Raw genomic sequence first — 16,617 nt, 5'->3', positions numbered from 1 at the left:
GAAATATACACATTTATACGCATTTAGCCACATACACAATAAACATACAATAAATGATTAAACACTATTAAGATTAGAATGTCATCAAACTGTAAAAAGAGCTAAGGTGTGTGTAGTAAATTACATTCAATAAAATGCTGCTTTTAGCCAGATTTTAGATGAATCTGCAACTCTTTGTCATCTGGAAAAGAGTTCCATCAAGTGGGAAAGAAAAAGCTGACTGCCTAAATACAGGGCAGCACATGGGGACATACAGGACAATCTCTTTGCCATCAAATCACAATTCAGAGAATTCTTCATGCCACAAAGCAAAAGTGCTTTATCATACAAAACAGGAGGAGTGCACCATTATATCAGCACCAATAGAGCGGCAGAAGCTGGAGGTTTCAGTGCTTGAAATGCTGCACATTGCACCTTTGAGATTACTGTAAGTTGTCTTTTTGTACCAGGATGGTAGAGGCACAGTAACATCAGGTCTAAAAGCTCTTGGTGCAGAAAAACACATGTAGACATTTCAGTCTCATTTCACATTAGCAGTGTTGACCAATCCAGACTAGTTGTTCTCCATTAGACACACTGAGATCAGCTTTGGATCCAATATCTCTTAACAGCCTGTGTCCACACGTCAGTTTTTATCTCCTGTTCAGTTCGGTTTAGAGAAAAAATGCTGCCCCCTGTGGTACTGTTCTGATGTAATGAATGCCCTCTCCCACCCCTCACCACTATAGGGACCTAAAGGCGAGAGAGGAGAGAAAGGAGAGGCCGGCCCCCCTGGAGCTGCTGGACCTGCTGGTGCCAAAGGACCCCCTGGAGATGACGGTCCAAAGGGCAACCCTGTAAGTCTGCCAAATACTCTCAAAATCTGCAAAGAGTGTTTTCCGGCACTCAGTCTAACAGGCTCAAATGTACTGCGTTAAAGGAAATGTCCCCCACCGGCCTTGAGGCAGGCAATTTTATCCTAGAACATATTCAAGAACTAAAAAGCCTTTTTATTGAGGGAGATTATATTTTATCCCCGCATGGTAATGGAATGCAGTGAGGCTTTTTCTTGTGGATTTGCAACATCATCATTAAGTCCATTAAATTGCCTTCAATGGTTGTTACCAGGTACACCAGGACTAAATCACTGTCTAAATTACTAAGCATGTCGTTAATACCTGTATCGTGGGAAATTGTGTCTCAGCAGCAGCGCCTCAGGTTTCTTTTGCTACACTGATGCATCTCATTTCGCTCTCTTCAAGGGTCCTGTTGGATTCCCTGGAGACCCTGGTCCTCCCGGAGAGCCAGGTGTTGCTGTAAGTATGAAGTCTTGAAGTAATATTTACTCCATATAGTAAACATTTAGATCTTCATATTGTGAATCATGTTAAATCCATAAATAAAACTGTCATACAGTTTTATTTATGTATTTAACATGATTCACAAGAGAATAGATAGATCATTTCAGAGGCAGAAATGATCTGACCAGCTAATCTCTTTTTTACAGGGCACTGATGGAGAACCAGGAGAGAAGGGAGAGGATGGTGAGGCGGGTCAGCCGGTAAGTTGTCATTTCAAAGTATTTAGAAAGAAAAAGTTACTGCATGTGTATATATCATGTACTGTGTACACTCTACTTGGAGGACACTTTGAAAGCACATAATATATTGTAATTATCTTCACAATCAGCAACTTTGTCACCATGTATGAATGAGTATGAATATATCTTGTTTACATTTATTTTATAGTATAGTAGTCCAGCCTGCAGTAAAAGCTGTAATTATATCTAGTCAGCAAATAATTTACTCTGCGGCATTTTAATTCATGATATTTACTCCATACTCTTGGGTGTAGGGTAAATGGACTTATCTGCTTTGCAGACTCACTCATTAAATATGATTAGAAATAAAAGCCAAACAGTAATGTGCTGGCCCTGTGTAAAGCACCACGAATCACAACTCTTATTAACATTTATGAATGTAAATGAGCCTTTATCATTGCCAAAGAAAAACACTGAAGATATTTTATTTACTCCACGAATGTTACATATTTGATTTCTGAATGAATGAATGTTCATGAACTCTGAGTGCTTCGGAAATGCTACAGTCGAAAAAAGTGTTTAGAAGGTTTATTAAAATATGATAAACTGGCTCAGTGTTGTTTGAGAGAAAAACACATCTATCCTTCTGTTATTTGTATTCACATATAACTATGTACTCAACCTATAAAACAGCTCAATAACTCAGCCTTCACTTTTTAGCACTGCCAAATATTTACCAATGCAAATGATAAAAAAATGGTTTGATTGCCTACAATTAACTCAGACATAATTGGAAGAGTGTCTCAGGAAGCGCAGTACGTATCATTTCAGGCAGTGTCTCATCCAACTTTGAGTTTTGGCTTGGACTATCCTGGGGTTGAATATTCCCTAAATGTCAATATGCTCTCTGTGTTATTGTCCTTTTGGCAGACATAACGAGAGATTTGTTGAAGCACGCTGCGCTCTCATCAAAATTCATATCAGCACTGACTCATTTGTGAATACACGTTGTTTTATTGTCTGTAAATGCTTGTTTTCAGGGACCTCCAGGTCCATCAGGAGAAGCTGGCCCACCAGGACCACCTGGCAAGAGAGTAAGTCTGTGGCCATTAAAACTACAATTACGACAGTATTTTATTTGTGCATCCCACAGCAGAGCAGTGTGATGGTCCTCATTGTTGGCATTTTATCATTGCAAGAGAGAGTTGTTTTGATATGAAATCTCTTGCTGACCGAAGCTTTTGTCAGTGATAAAACCATGACTCAACAAGCCCATGTGGAATGTCTCAGTCCTATTTTAAAATAGATGAAGGGAGTGTGTATCTGCTGGCATTGTGCTCTGGCTCCTTTGCCAACAGACCGGTATCCCGCCTCGCTTTGCAACAACTCCTCCTCAACAACTCAATCTTGGCAGTAAAGCAGGAGAGATTCATTTTCATTAAAAGTAGAGTGGGGAAAACAAAGTGGGAGATTTAAGGGGTCAAGGCGTTGCGCTGTCTGCGAAGAAATCCGCCTCAAAGCCTATTGAGAAATGAATGGCAGGATGTGAAAATCATGAATCTTTTTTTTCTTTGCAAGAAATTGAAAAAGGCTTACCAAAAAAATTGCTGGAAAAGAGAGCCGTGTGTTCTAAACTCATTTACGTCCCTGTGGCAGTGGGGAGAAAGCAAAAGAGATGTAGCAAGTCTGACACATTATTGATCCATGGCTGCTTGACTGACAGTCAGAGCAAAACAAAGGCATAACATAGACGTGGTGAAGTTGTTAAGAGGTTACTAGAGGAGAATGGCTAGTTTTGGAAGAGCCCACCAAAAAATGAATTAAGTAAAATAAAACCTTTAATCTTTAATGTGCTGATATATGATGGTATTATCATCACTGAAATTTTTGTAAGACTTTATGAGAGGAACTGGGTCCCTAGTTTGAGAAGACAAATCCAAGTCAATATAAAATACAAAGCTTTTACCACATTAAAAGTCAATGTTTATGTGATGTCCATTCTCACTCTATACAATAAGGCGGTCTTACAGTATGAGATTGAGATAAATGAGTGACATATCAAAGCCAGTAAGCAGCTTTTTTAATGCACACAGCCGAGCTGGAACATTAACATATTTCCAATATGATATGAAGCTCAAAGTCCACATGAAAATGAGCAGCCATTCTCCTCAATTTGAAGAAAAGTCACAATCTCAAGTGATTGACTGCATTTCAAAAAAATACTCCAAGGCTCAGTCCAATGGGAGGAAAAACATGTCATGCATTTTTAAGCCAGGGTTGATTGCTTTTCTAATGTGCCCAATGAAATTTACATTCTGAGTATTTAGCATGGTATCAGCATATACTGCACCTAAATAGCCCAGGGATTATGGTAAGGAAAGGGGCTATTTTATCACTCACAGGTCTTTAATCGCTTTTGGGGGAAAAAGGGACCAAAGATGATCCCTGCTGCTCCCTGACAGGTTGCTCCCCTGAATACATAATTCCACAGCAAGAGTTGTTTAGGATCAGTTGGCCCCTTTTTGTGTCTCCTCAGCATTTTGCCTGTAGAAAATTGCAACAATCCTTAAATCTCTTCCTAGCACAGCCTCTGATTTTGAATGAGTCAATTTAGCATAGCAGCAAATATAGTTTCATCTGATTTGCTAATGCCTTAATACTGGAAATGTATTCAACTTTCCTTGTTGAAAAAAAGAAATATGGAAATGTGATTAACCTCATCTGGTTTTAATTCTTTTGTGGGAGTTCAGGTCACTACTTAATTTTCTACCATTTTATCCTTTCTCAGTAGCAATTTTATGCATTAAAAACAGTAATAAACTGTGTTTCATATACCTGATGCTGCAGAGCCAACAAAAAGGTGCCCTGGCAACCTTGACCATAGACCACACCTACACATTGACTCTAGCCACTGTATATCACGCTACAATTGAAATGGCTCTTTGTGCTGATCAAGAGCCTGCCTTTTCCCCACCAGTAAGAGTTTCACATCAGGAGAAGATGAAAGCTCCAAGACAGGAGGCAAGCTCACATTATAGGCTCTCAGTCAATAGCACTCAGGCTTCAGTCGGCCAGATGAGAGTGGAATTTGGATGGAGTGCGGTTTTGAAGAGGGACGGCTGGAGGTGGAGTTGAAAGAAAAAGTGTTGTGGGCCTGAGAGCTCCTGACCAGAAAGAAAAGACAACCTGCCAACCCTTGGCATGTCTGAAGAAGGCTGTGTGTGTTTTGTGTGTGCATTCACACGTGGCTGCATGATTTCATGTTCTTGTGGGCAGATAAAGGCTTGTACAAGTCACTCAAATAGATCTTGACATAACTGAAGTAATGCAGATTCAAGGGCATTGGATTATCATCCCTGTTGGAGAGACAGCATCAACCAAGTATTTATCAGGCGAGACAAATGTTCAATATGGAATCTAATAAAAGTAAACTGAAATGCCAAGAAGCTGGGGAGATGACCTGACAAAACCTCTGCTGCTGGTTATGATCGTTCCTAGTTTAAGACCACAGCATTTATACAGCATACATGATGCAACAGTTAAACTAAAAACAAAACACTGACGTTAGCCTATGAAATACTGTGTAAGGTTGATGATGAGTATTCACTTGTTTGTGCTGTATTGTTGTCGTTAGTGTGTGCTGATGCAGTGTTGAAATGCTAAAGCATTGTCCTGTCATCCTCCACAGGGACCTCCGGGGGCTGCTGGTGCAGAGGGCAGGCAAGGAGAGAAGGGCGCTAAGGTAACAAAATCAATTCATCCTTCGCACAGTAGAGTCGTCTCAGCGAGTCCCTCAGCTGCCCCTCACTCTGCCCACATTGTTCCCCCCCCTTGAATTAAAAGCGCAAAAACGCAGAAGTAATTTAATTTCCACCCTAGATTAGATGGAAATTTATGGATGCAGCCTATTTGAGTAAAACTAAGATTCACTTGTTTCTTGCATTGTTCTGTGGCTTAATTTCAAGACCGACAAAAGAAGTCTAGCCCTCAGGTATTCAGAGATATCATGCTGTTCTCTTTTTACTGTGAATCAGAACCCAAATGAAGTTTCTCTAAGTCTGCACTTGTTTTACACCAATCTTCTGGTTTCATCAGGGTTTGAATCTTTACATATGATCTGTTGCTTTGTGCATTGGCAGAATCAATTAACACCAGCTGGTGCGCGCTGAATATTAATCAAAATAATTACAAAAACATACCTCTCATCTCAGCCAACCGGGTTAACTTAATTTTCCAGCACACTATACCATACTTTTTAGCATTTTAAGGTGTCAATAACGTGAAGATGAAAACACAGATGTTTAATTAAATTACCACAGAGGTGATGTTTTAAGCTTCACGTTCTTCATAAGACAAAATACAGTGGTCACCAGACAGGTCACCTGAACCCAGTCAGCTTCTTTCCATTAATACATACATACATGCATATTAGAAAGACACACATATAAAACAACTTTGTGTGTAGTGTGGATAAAACAGTAATATAATTATGATGATAATTTACTAAGTTATATCCATACACATACAAATCTCCATAGTATACTTTAAAAAGGCAGTGCATGCCTTGAGCCAGAGAAAAATCAGACCAGAACATCAGGTATTAACCATTGTAATTCTAAGAAAATTGCATACTTACAGATACATAGCCCCAGTGCAAGCAATATGATGACAGACTCAGCACAAAAGAGAACAGTATATAGCATATATATATATATATATATATATATATATATATATATATATATATATATATATATATATATATATATATATATATATATATATATATATATATATATATATATAAAACCAATGCAAAAAGAGTGCTTGCTAGAATCTCTAAAAGTACTGTGCGTAAAAAGGACACATAATGGATTACAAGAGATGTCATCATATATTTTGTCATCATATATTTTATTTTGTCCTTAAAACTCAAAATCTGCCTTGAATGTGCACTTGAAAATCTGAAATCTGAGTCTCGAACTTGACATATTGCTCCTATGAGCTGTGTCTAGTCTCTGTGCATAGTGATGTCTTTCAGATAAACAGCTGGTCAGCAAAGGCACACTTTGATCTTGAGGCCATCCTAATTTCCTCATGAACCTAAACTGAAAACACAGCAGGATGTTGCACCATATAATGTTATGCCTGCTCTGAACCTCATTTGGGGGACGAGTCTTGTTTACTTATCCCCATTTACCCGATCTACACACCGCATACTGTCTCAGCATAATTTATAGTTAAAAGCAGCCTGAAGCTGAATTCTGATGAAAATATTATGAGATAGCGAGAGGTTCAAAAGAAAACCTGACAGCAACATATCAAGTGTTCATTGTGTGCCGCAGATGTAGTTGCACATGTAGATTTTCTTGCTATTCTTCCCGGAGTCCACACACGTGTAATAATACACATCTATACATAATATCACACATGAACACAACAAACAGAACAGCTCATCTCATGGGTTTAAAATTAAGTACAGAAGAGAAACAAAACTGTCATCCTTCTAACAACAAATAAGCCGGATTATAAATCAATCACAATTTCTCAAGGATTCAAAGCAGACTTGATTTATTTTATCTTCATACAAATAAATTGTAATTCTTAATAAATATAAATCATTATCTGACTGACCTTGAATATCTTTTTATTCATTCTGTGCTTTTGCACATTTCATTCCAAGAAAAGAGGGTGTTAAAAAGAAAAAAAAAGCAACATATTCTATTCTCTTCCAAGTACAGTTTCACTTTTTTTATTTGACTGGTGTTTTGTTATTAATTTCAAGGTAGTAATGTCTCACACAATTTCTTTAATCAGTGGATATGTATTTTCCACCCATCACTGAAGACAGGCCAAATATTATTTGGACAGAATTTTTTGATCAATTTGAAATGCTTCTCTAAAATCAGTAAATTATCAGCAGCTGTGATCCAAAAATATTAAAACAATCCATCAGGTGTATGCAACTTTCACCCAGGTACAGTGAATTCCAAATGAATTTGTGCATTCACTACACTTGTTTATCCACACACAGGGTGAGGCAGGTGCTGAGGGTCCAGCAGGTAAAACAGGACCAGTTGGACCTCAGGGACCTTCAGGAAAGCCTGGTCCAGAAGGTCTGCGTGGAATCCCTGGCCCCGTCGTAAGTCTGAGCTACGACCCTTTCGCTGTGATCCGCTGCATATACATTCAGATCCACTTTCTAACACAGACACACACCCACAGTGTACACACATAAAAAGGTACCGCTAAGGCATGATGATAGACTTCATGGAATAATCAATACACCCATTTGGCTTATTCTTTAGTTTCGCTTGTTTATTCCAGCACACTTTTTTCCCCCCTGTTTGGGCTATTAATCATCATGCTGAGCACAGCAAATCGATGGCAGGCCAGAGAAAATACAGCAAGCTATAATGCTCACTGCAATCGAATGCCTTTTCACAGGGTGAACAAGGACTGCCCGGCTCCCCAGGACAAGATGGTCCACCTGGCCCCATGGTTAGTATGCATCATCTCTCTCTCTCTCTCTCTCTGTCTCACTATTTATCTATCATGGATATAATATACAACATAATATAAAACAGTATTTGGACATCATATTTTTTAACTTTTAATAAACTTGGGCAACAAGTTCCCTCTAGTTGCCAATTTCTAAGATCAGTCAAGTTAAACAAGAAAAGCTGGAGTGTTCCCATAAGTCATGTCTGTTCAACATGGATGGTTTTCATCCGTTTCTCTTTATGTAATTAATGATTTTTATGCTCTTCTTTTGCTCCCTTTTATGTTTCCTCATCTGCATTGCCCAAATTCTCCTTAAAGTTTTCTGTCTTGCTAGTTTTCCTCACACAGTTCTGTCTTTTTTTTCTGTCTTGTTTCTGTGAAATTGATTTTTAACTTCTGCTATTATTGTTCAGGGTCCTCCTGGTCTTCCCGGTCTGAAAGGTGACCCCGGGTCTAAAGGTGAAAAGGTGAGTGTAGCCCCTTTTCTTGTGCCTCCCTGCTAGCAGATGTCATTTCCCAGGTTCCAAATAGGCTGGAAGATAAACATGAAAACAGTGAAAATAACCTCAGGCCATGATTGAGGTTCAAATTGAGTCAAGGCTGCTCACCACTTGCACAGAGCCTCCTCGACTGTGCAATTGATCACAAGCAGCACATCTTTTAGAATTACACAGCAGCGTTGATAATAGCGCTTATGTTAACATTTAGGAAACAAAATTAGTTTTTGCCATAGATGGTGTAGGAGAGAAACTCTTAACAGGATTGAATATGCAGCTGAATGTGATGTATCACTCTAATCTGTCTAATCTTGCTCTTTTCTTCGCTGCCACTGTCAAATTTGCTGGTGAAATATAACTGCAAAGGATATTCAGACAGCACACATTACTCTATCTAAATTGCCTCCCACACACTGACATGATGGCTTGAGAGAGAGCAGTTTAAAAGCACACAATAGAGGCACTGTGTTGCATGTTGTGCGTTTTTAATGCTGTCAAATCATTGGGCCTGGTTAGAGTCGGCCTATTTCAAAGTCATCATGTTTGTGCTGTGAATTGTTCAGGTTTTTGTGTGTGTGTGTGTGTTGCAGGAGAGACATTTCAATTATAATGCCTGGGGATTTGTATTGTAATGAAACTTCACCCTTCACAGCCTCCCAAGTGCATTTCAGTTTTGTGGAAGAAAGCTGTTAGAGTTTTGCCAACGTCAGACATCCAAGCAACAGCTTTAAACTTTGACTACACAAAGGGACACTGCTGTTATCTCTGACTGTTCTTTGTGTGCGCACATTTGTTTCTGTCCTACAGGGTCATCCAGGTTTGATCGGTCTGATCGGACCTCCAGGTGAACAAGGAGAGAAGGGAGACCGAGGTTTGCCCGGGCCCCAAGGTTCTCCCGGTGGCAAGGGCGACGGTGTAAGTAATTGATGACTTCATTCCCATGTTAGTCCTCGGGCCATTTGCCCTCCACCTCTTGCCCTTCCACTGTGGCCACAGGTCTCGCCACAGTCACTTGCTGTTGACTAAAACCCTCAGAAAAGGCATAGCTGCACTGCTTCTGTTGCTTCTAGATTTTGAGAGATTAAATTAGTCATTTATATTCAGGGTTCCTATGCAGTGTGGAAAAATATGGAATTAAATTTAGATGATTCCCAGGTATGGATAAGTATGGAGAAAAAAGAGAATATTAACAAATATTTGTATTTGCAGACTTTTGCCCCTCTTTTGTTTTGTAAGAAATCCGATTCAGAATTTCTAAACTACATACATGCACATGTACATTGTGTGAGAGAGTGTGGGCCAGAGTGGACTTGATGTTGTAGAAAACAAGGCAGGAAGTTTTGTATGTGACCGAATGCACACTACTACACAGAGCTGTCTCCACACCTCGCATCCACACACATTAAGAAATATATATAAATTTTATATTTACATATCATCACAAATAAACATATATTAAGTCTGAGAGTTTCTCAGTTATGCATTGATGTAGTTATCTGAAATGTGACAGACTTTTTATGGCTGCGTTCATCTTAGTTTCCATGGACACTGTGAATCACCTGCATAGACAACATTTTCACCTAATTTTTGGTCCTTATTTATAGGTTAGACAATAATATCATATACAATATTATTTATTTGTAAAGTATGTTAAAGACCTATTATGTAGGATTTTAGTGGGGTGTTTAATGGTAGAAATAGTATATTATATTCATAAATAGTTTTCAATCACCTGAAAATAAGAAGAGGCGTTTTTTTCATTACTTTGGAATGAGCCATTTATGTTCCACAGAGTCCACCATGTTGTTTCTACAGTAGCCCAGATGGGACAAACCAAACTCTGGCTTTATATAGGGCCATTTGTGTTTTCAAGTCAGCCACTGTAGTTTTCCTACACGCTCGGGAGAAGTTTCAGTTCTGCAGCCTCACTGCTTGATGCCACTAAATAACGGAACCTTAAGGCAAAGTAGTTTGAATACAGGTAGCAGTGGTTAGCTGACTTCATCTCTGGGCAAAGATGTTTTTAGGTTAGAATGTCGCCCAACTTTCTGCGTAGGAGTGTGAATGCAAGTTTTCTGAGGGCCGGCTCGAAAATCTTGAATATAATATACATCATCATATAAACATCTAGGTACAGTATTTATACCCAGATGTCAAGTTTCATCTGAAAAATCTACAAATAAGTCTTTAAATCTGAGTCTTGAAGGTCTGGTTTTTGATCGGAATAGATAGAACATTATTTAATGTTAGTTTTCCTCCACATTAGCAGGTGTTCAACCATTATCCTTCGTTTTCCGCTGTTTTCCAATGAGCTCTCTGAACACTATAAACACAGATTTTCTTTTTACCACTCGCTTTCATTGTGATCAGTGCCTGTGTGTCTGATGCCTGCTGTGATAATATAACTGCATTGTGGAAGGCACTGAAATGAGATTCCTCCTGAACCTCAGCATTAAAATTAGGGTATTTTTCTCAAGCACTGAGCCCTCCACTGAAACAGGCAGCACAAAAACAAAGCAGCACTGAGAGAAGGTTGAAGCTCAGTCTCGATAAAGGGCCGATGACAGCCTTCATCCATTTTTAAATAAACATTGCAGAATGACTGAATATGCTATTCTGTCCTGCTGTGGCCCTTGGACTGCCCTGGCTTAGTGATTTAAGATGATGGGTTGGATTAAGTATCTGGAGATTAAGCCTAATGAAATCGTAATGTCCCCTTTTGTCAGAGCACAAGGGCTTTGAGAAAGTTTTCACTCAGTTTACCATTTCTATTTTAGGGTCTGAAAATAGGCCTCATATTGTTTGGCTTTACTTCCTGACAAAATTGAGCTATAAGATTAGGAATTTCTAGTTTCAGATAAATGGCATTTCACAAGATGCAGTGTTTGGCCTTTGCTTGATGGCTAAAAAAGACTTTCTCATATCATTTAATAAAATTGTACCATTATGCATTTACTCAACTCATGCCTTGTTCCTGGTTTGGTGCCTTTATAGTCCAGTCTTTTTATTTTACTCATTATTCAAGCCTCACAATAATAACTTTTTCTCCAAAGTTTCTTTAATATATATTTGACTTCTGCTTCTATCTCATCATATCACAGGGTATCAGTGGAGCTTCTGGTCCTATCGGTCCCCCAGGTCCCCCTGGTCTGCCTGTAAGTCTTTTACTGATTCAGTCATTCGTTTAGATTCTGCACTGAGGATTGAATGACTTTGCCAAATTCTTGTGCTTATGTCTCGTCTCATGTAGGGTCCTCAAGGTCCCAAAGGATCAAAGGGTTCAAGTGTGAGTACTCTCAGTGCTTTTAAAGACACATTATCATTGTGTATATTAGATCAATCTTTGAAAACATGTTTCTGATTATGTTTCTCTCAGGGTCCTGCTGGTCCAAAGGGAGACACTGGTACAGTTGGTCCTCCTGGTCCTCCTGTGAGTATTTAGGCCACTACTGTCGCCTCTTTTTCCACAAAGTTTAAATTTTTCACAGTTCTGCGACATTGCACAAAATCTAAGGTCAATCTAAAATGATTTTACCCACCACACCCTGCAGGGCCCACCGGGTGAAGTTATCCAGCCCCTGCCCATTCAGTCACCCAAGAAGACCAAGCGCTCCAGTGACATGCAGTCAGACGCAGCGGCCGCCATCATGGACTACGGAGAGGGCATGGAGGACATCTTTAGCTCACTCAACAACCTCAAACAGGACATTGAACGCATGAAATACCCCATGGGCACACAAAACAACCCCGCCAGGACGTGCAAAGATCTGCAGCTCTGCCACCCAGAGTTCCCTGATGGTAAGCTGAATCAAAGCAAAAAAAAAACCTCTTATCAGTGTGACTCACAGAGTCAGGCTGCAGCCAAGAAGAGCCTCATAGCCATCTGTAATTGGGACACTAGAGATTCTCTCAAATTTTGTTCTTGGTCAAGACACCTGTTTTTCTGACAAGCTTTTTTGTGAGAAAAAAACAACACTGCTCAGAGAGAATTGGGCTCATCACTGTTAGAAGTTTTTTTCTTTCTTCCCTTTATATCTCTGTTTTGGTTAATGTGTGCCAACTGTTTGCAGTTTATTTAAGTAATATTACGTAACCTCTGGGCCGTCTGTACCATTTAGCAGTATTTAGATGCACAATGACAATGAAAAATTTGTCATTGACAGCAGTTAAGTTGACTCATTTTACGTCTGTTTATGACAATGTTTTATCAAGATCATTGCACCTAAGTTTTATCTTGCTCCAGGCATGATGGTACATTTTTTATCTAGCAGCATATAAGCCATGAAAATGAGCAGTAAATTACTTTATAGCAGGATTTCACATAGGATCAAGGAATTCTACCACACTTAATTTTTTGGAAAGCAGCTTAAAGCCATTTTCTGTGGACGTCAGTAGAACAGGATGTCTGAGTGTGCTTGGCTCTCCTTAGGCGAATACTGGATTGATCCGAACCAAGGCTGCTCCGGGGATTCCTTCAAAGTCTACTGTAACTTCACCGCCGGGGGCGAAACCTGCATCTATCCAGATAAGAAGTCTAATGGAGTAAGTGACTTTGGATTTGTACCCACGAGATTCATAACTGCCTGTTTCTAATCATCGTTTCTCATCAAATATTAAGCCATCAAGTTAAACCAGCACATCAACAAACTGCACAGCAACAGGCTGAAGTTGTCAAAGGAAGCCATTTGATTTGCTTCAGGGCTGAGCTTGTACTTTTGTGCAAACAACACAAAAACCACCACAAGGCAAATACTATAGAATGATTTGCCTCTATGAAGTTTGTGAAAACGATATTTCAAAGATATTAAAATAACATACAGGTTTATCTTCTGCTCCCAGATGATAAACTTTGATGCTACCCTTGAGGCTGTGCTTTATACAACAAACTTTTTTTTATGTGCACAGCATGATACATAACTCAATGTAATGCCCTTGATAATGTCTTGTATTAATATGCCCTGTCTGGCTCTGTTTTTCACAGGTCAGAATATCCTCATGGCCCAAAGAAGTTCCTGGGACATGGTTCAGTGAATTTAAGCGTGGTAAAATAGTAAGTCTCTTTTCCCTCTCTTTTCATTTGCCTCCTTCAGTTTACTGCACAATACACTCCTCCCCTCAGTGCTAAACTATATGGATTGCTCCATGTCTCCTATTTTCCTGCATTCTCCTATGTACCTGTGCAGAGACACTGCAAAATGGCAAGCAGCTGCTAATAGACTCAAATAGCAGCACCACCCATGAAATTGTAGGCAGTGACCCGAAGTTGCTCCCCATAAAGAAATCCCAAAGTGCCTAATGGTTTGAGTGTGTTCATATTTTAGGCAAAGCCAGGGCAGAGGGAAGTGCAAGGGATGAGCTTTTATCATGAACAGGATTGGCTTTTAGTTAAAATCATTCACATCCTTTTGAACTGGTGCCCCATTTTCAGTCATTGTCATTACAATTCATTACAATTCGCAGGCTGTTCTATATAAAGAGAAGAGCATCAATAAAACATTACAGAGGATTCAAGCTGAATGCCTCAGTATTTTAGCATTCCAGTAGTCCTCACTTTGCCCTTGAACAGTTAAAAATCGTCTCAGTAAACATCAGCTACTATTTCTTGTAGTCAGAAATGAAAGAAACAAGTTTGTCCTGCTCCATCAAACCGGTGTCATGCTGATGTATTTCCACAGAGGGAAGACTTTAAAAGGCTGACTGTGACAGAGCGTTACACAGTACAGTACATCTCCTGGTAATGCACATATTCAGACAAGGTTCACCCAAAGTTAATGTTCCAGTCATGGTCATGTGTTTTCTGTCCACCTCTTTGTTTCTCTAGATTTAAGCCTTGTTGAAGAAACAAAGGTTATGAAGTTGCCATTTATTCAATTGAAAGTCATAATAAATTGTTTAAACAATCATACTTGTATTATTAAACTACTACATATATTGTTAGCCATAGTGTTATAAATGTAGTATTTAATTACCACACAAAAAAATACAATGATGCATGAATTTTAAAAAGCTGTTTTCCTGCTGTATTTACAATGAGACCAAATATCTTAAAGAGTAACACTGAAGTATTTTTCAACCTGGAGACTATTTTCTCATGTCTTTGTGTCTAAGTGACTAATGGAGACACCTATTTTTGAAATTGATCCAGTATTAAGTGAGCAGCCAACACTGGTGAAAGTGGTTGCAATGTAATGCCTGCGGCCAATTGTTAATGTATGTCCACCGAAAGTGCTTGTTTTTGCCACTGATAGGTTCAGATTTTCGTTCTGAGTATCTAATCTAAGTATCTGAGGAAGGAATCTCTAAAGAGATAGACTTTTTTGTTGTAGAGTAAGATCCTTTTTTTAAAAAACAGAAACAGCCCTGAAATTGCTTTTGCCAAACCCACCACACTCCATAAAATAAATAGTATTTTCATTATTGTGAAACAAACTGTATTCAAAGTTGCCAGGATCAAAACAAGGCTCATAAAAGCTGTTTTGGTTGCTCTCTTCACTGTTCTAACGATCAATATCTCTGGTTTGGTTGAAATAAACCTAATTCACCTAGTAAGATGTAAAAATATGCTGTTTATTTAGTCTGGTGGGACTGGTGATTTTAGGTCTGTTTCTAGTTAATCTAGCATTTTAAGAAAATGGTCTGTCTCTGGAAGAATCCTTTTTATAATGTTAACCAGAGCACGTTTAAAAATTATTTTCTCTATTAGTCACTTAGACTCAAAAATATTGGAAAATAGGGTTCAGGTCTGAAAATACCACAGTTACCCTACAACACTCAGTGGTATACTTGTGTTTTGTATACAACCCCCCCAGTGAGGAAGACTTCCGATTTAATACAGTCATAGAGTATGAATTACAGTAGCACAAGACTAGCTGATGCCGAAGTGTAGAAATCCCCTAGCTGTGAAATATTGTTCTTCTGGGTTGGGGACGTTGACGAGACACTTGAATACATCTAAGCAGATGTCAGTCTGGCCTGACTCTTTGAGCAAATATGCCTTTGTTGAGCAGAGGGCTTTTATGTGATGCAACATGTCCTCTGGTGACTCCTCAGCAGTTGATTTAGATGAAAGCTCTGTGGCCCCATTCAGTAGTGTTAGTAATGACGACAGAGCAACTTGGGTTAATGTTACCATGCTGCTCCGTGATTAGATGGGTTAAGTGGTTTCTGTTTATCAACTGGAAAAACTCTGTCTTATTGTTACAGTTGCATTTCTACATCAGCCAGTATTTCATGTTTTTAATGTTCCTTACCTTAATGACTTCAGTATTATATGGGTCAGCACATTCTCCTCACATTTAAAGAAACTCTAAATGGTACAAAGAAACTTTTCAGATAAGCTGCCTCTTCTCATAGAAATAAAATTTAAATCTTTTATTTGCTTTTAACATTTGTAAATTACAGACTTAATCTTATTTACAGAATTCTGTTTCAATTCTCCCTGGCCCCAAAATGTTTCACAATTCATTTCACACAAATTCAGTTATTATAATATACTTAATCAGGCAGTCTAAGTATCATCATCTTGCTCTGTGTTTCAGTAATGAGACCAAATGTTCATGAGGATACAAAGCTGGCTACTGGGGATCTAGCATATGTCCCGTCTATCATTTATAAAACATCTCTGGTTAGTTCCCAGTAACAATGTTGATTATCGCAGTGCTTTAGTGCAAAATGTTTCTTTTTGGTTTTTTATTCCTCATTGTTTTATTATTATGTATGACTGTTCTTGCATATTTTTAAACATTTCTTTCATTTTTTCAATTAACAAATAAATCTACATGTGGATTCATGTGTGTGTGTCTTACCTTTGACCCTTTTCTTTGCCCACCAACAGCTTTCCTATGTTGACGTTGATGGAAACTCAATAAACATGGTACAGATGACCTTCCTCAAACTACTGACAGCCTCGGCCAGGCAAAACTTCACCTACAGCTGCCACCAGTCTGTGGCGTGGCACGACGTCACCAGCGACAGCTACGACAAGGCACTGCGCTTCCTGGGCGCCAACGATGAGGAGATGTCCTTTGACAATAACCCTTACATCAAGGCCCTCTCAGACGGATGTGCGGTAAGCCTGGCACACGCTTACTGTTGGTG

General features: G+C 39.1%; 1 protein-coding gene across 6 annotated transcripts in view; it reads left to right on the top strand.

Moving 5' to 3' along the window:
• col11a1a (collagen, type XI, alpha 1a) overlaps positions 1 to 16,617 on the top strand; it is a 93,635-nt gene that overhangs the window by 74,959 nt on the left and 2,059 nt on the right. For all 6 annotated transcript variants that reach the window (XM_088071958.1, XM_042510329.2, XM_088071962.1 and 3 more), the window contains 16 exons: positions 729 to 836; positions 1,242 to 1,295; positions 1,487 to 1,540; positions 2,560 to 2,613; positions 5,208 to 5,261; positions 7,554 to 7,661; positions 7,967 to 8,020; positions 8,437 to 8,490; positions 9,328 to 9,435; positions 11,622 to 11,675; positions 11,771 to 11,806; positions 11,897 to 11,950; positions 12,072 to 12,318; positions 12,950 to 13,062; positions 13,502 to 13,570; positions 16,355 to 16,588. In XM_088071958.1, coding sequence (XP_087928084.1) covers positions 729 to 836; positions 1,242 to 1,295; positions 1,487 to 1,540; positions 2,560 to 2,613; positions 5,208 to 5,261; positions 7,554 to 7,661; positions 7,967 to 8,020; positions 8,437 to 8,490; positions 9,328 to 9,435; positions 11,622 to 11,675; positions 11,771 to 11,806; positions 11,897 to 11,950; positions 12,072 to 12,318; positions 12,950 to 13,062; positions 13,502 to 13,570; positions 16,355 to 16,588 — 1,455 coding nt within the window. The remainder of the gene's footprint in view (positions 1 to 728; positions 837 to 1,241; positions 1,296 to 1,486; positions 1,541 to 2,559; positions 2,614 to 5,207; positions 5,262 to 7,553; positions 7,662 to 7,966; positions 8,021 to 8,436; positions 8,491 to 9,327; positions 9,436 to 11,621; positions 11,676 to 11,770; positions 11,807 to 11,896; positions 11,951 to 12,071; positions 12,319 to 12,949; positions 13,063 to 13,501; positions 13,571 to 16,354; positions 16,589 to 16,617) is intronic.

Source organism: Plectropomus leopardus, chromosome 21, assembly GCF_026936395.1.
Source record: "Plectropomus leopardus strain MGB_pleo_1.0 chromosome 21, ASM2693639v1, whole genome shotgun sequence".
Lineage (NCBI taxonomy): Eukaryota > Metazoa > Chordata > Actinopteri > Perciformes > Serranidae > Plectropomus > Plectropomus leopardus.
The sequence above is the reverse complement of the archived record's forward strand: the minus strand, read 5'-3'. Positions and strand labels throughout refer to the sequence as shown.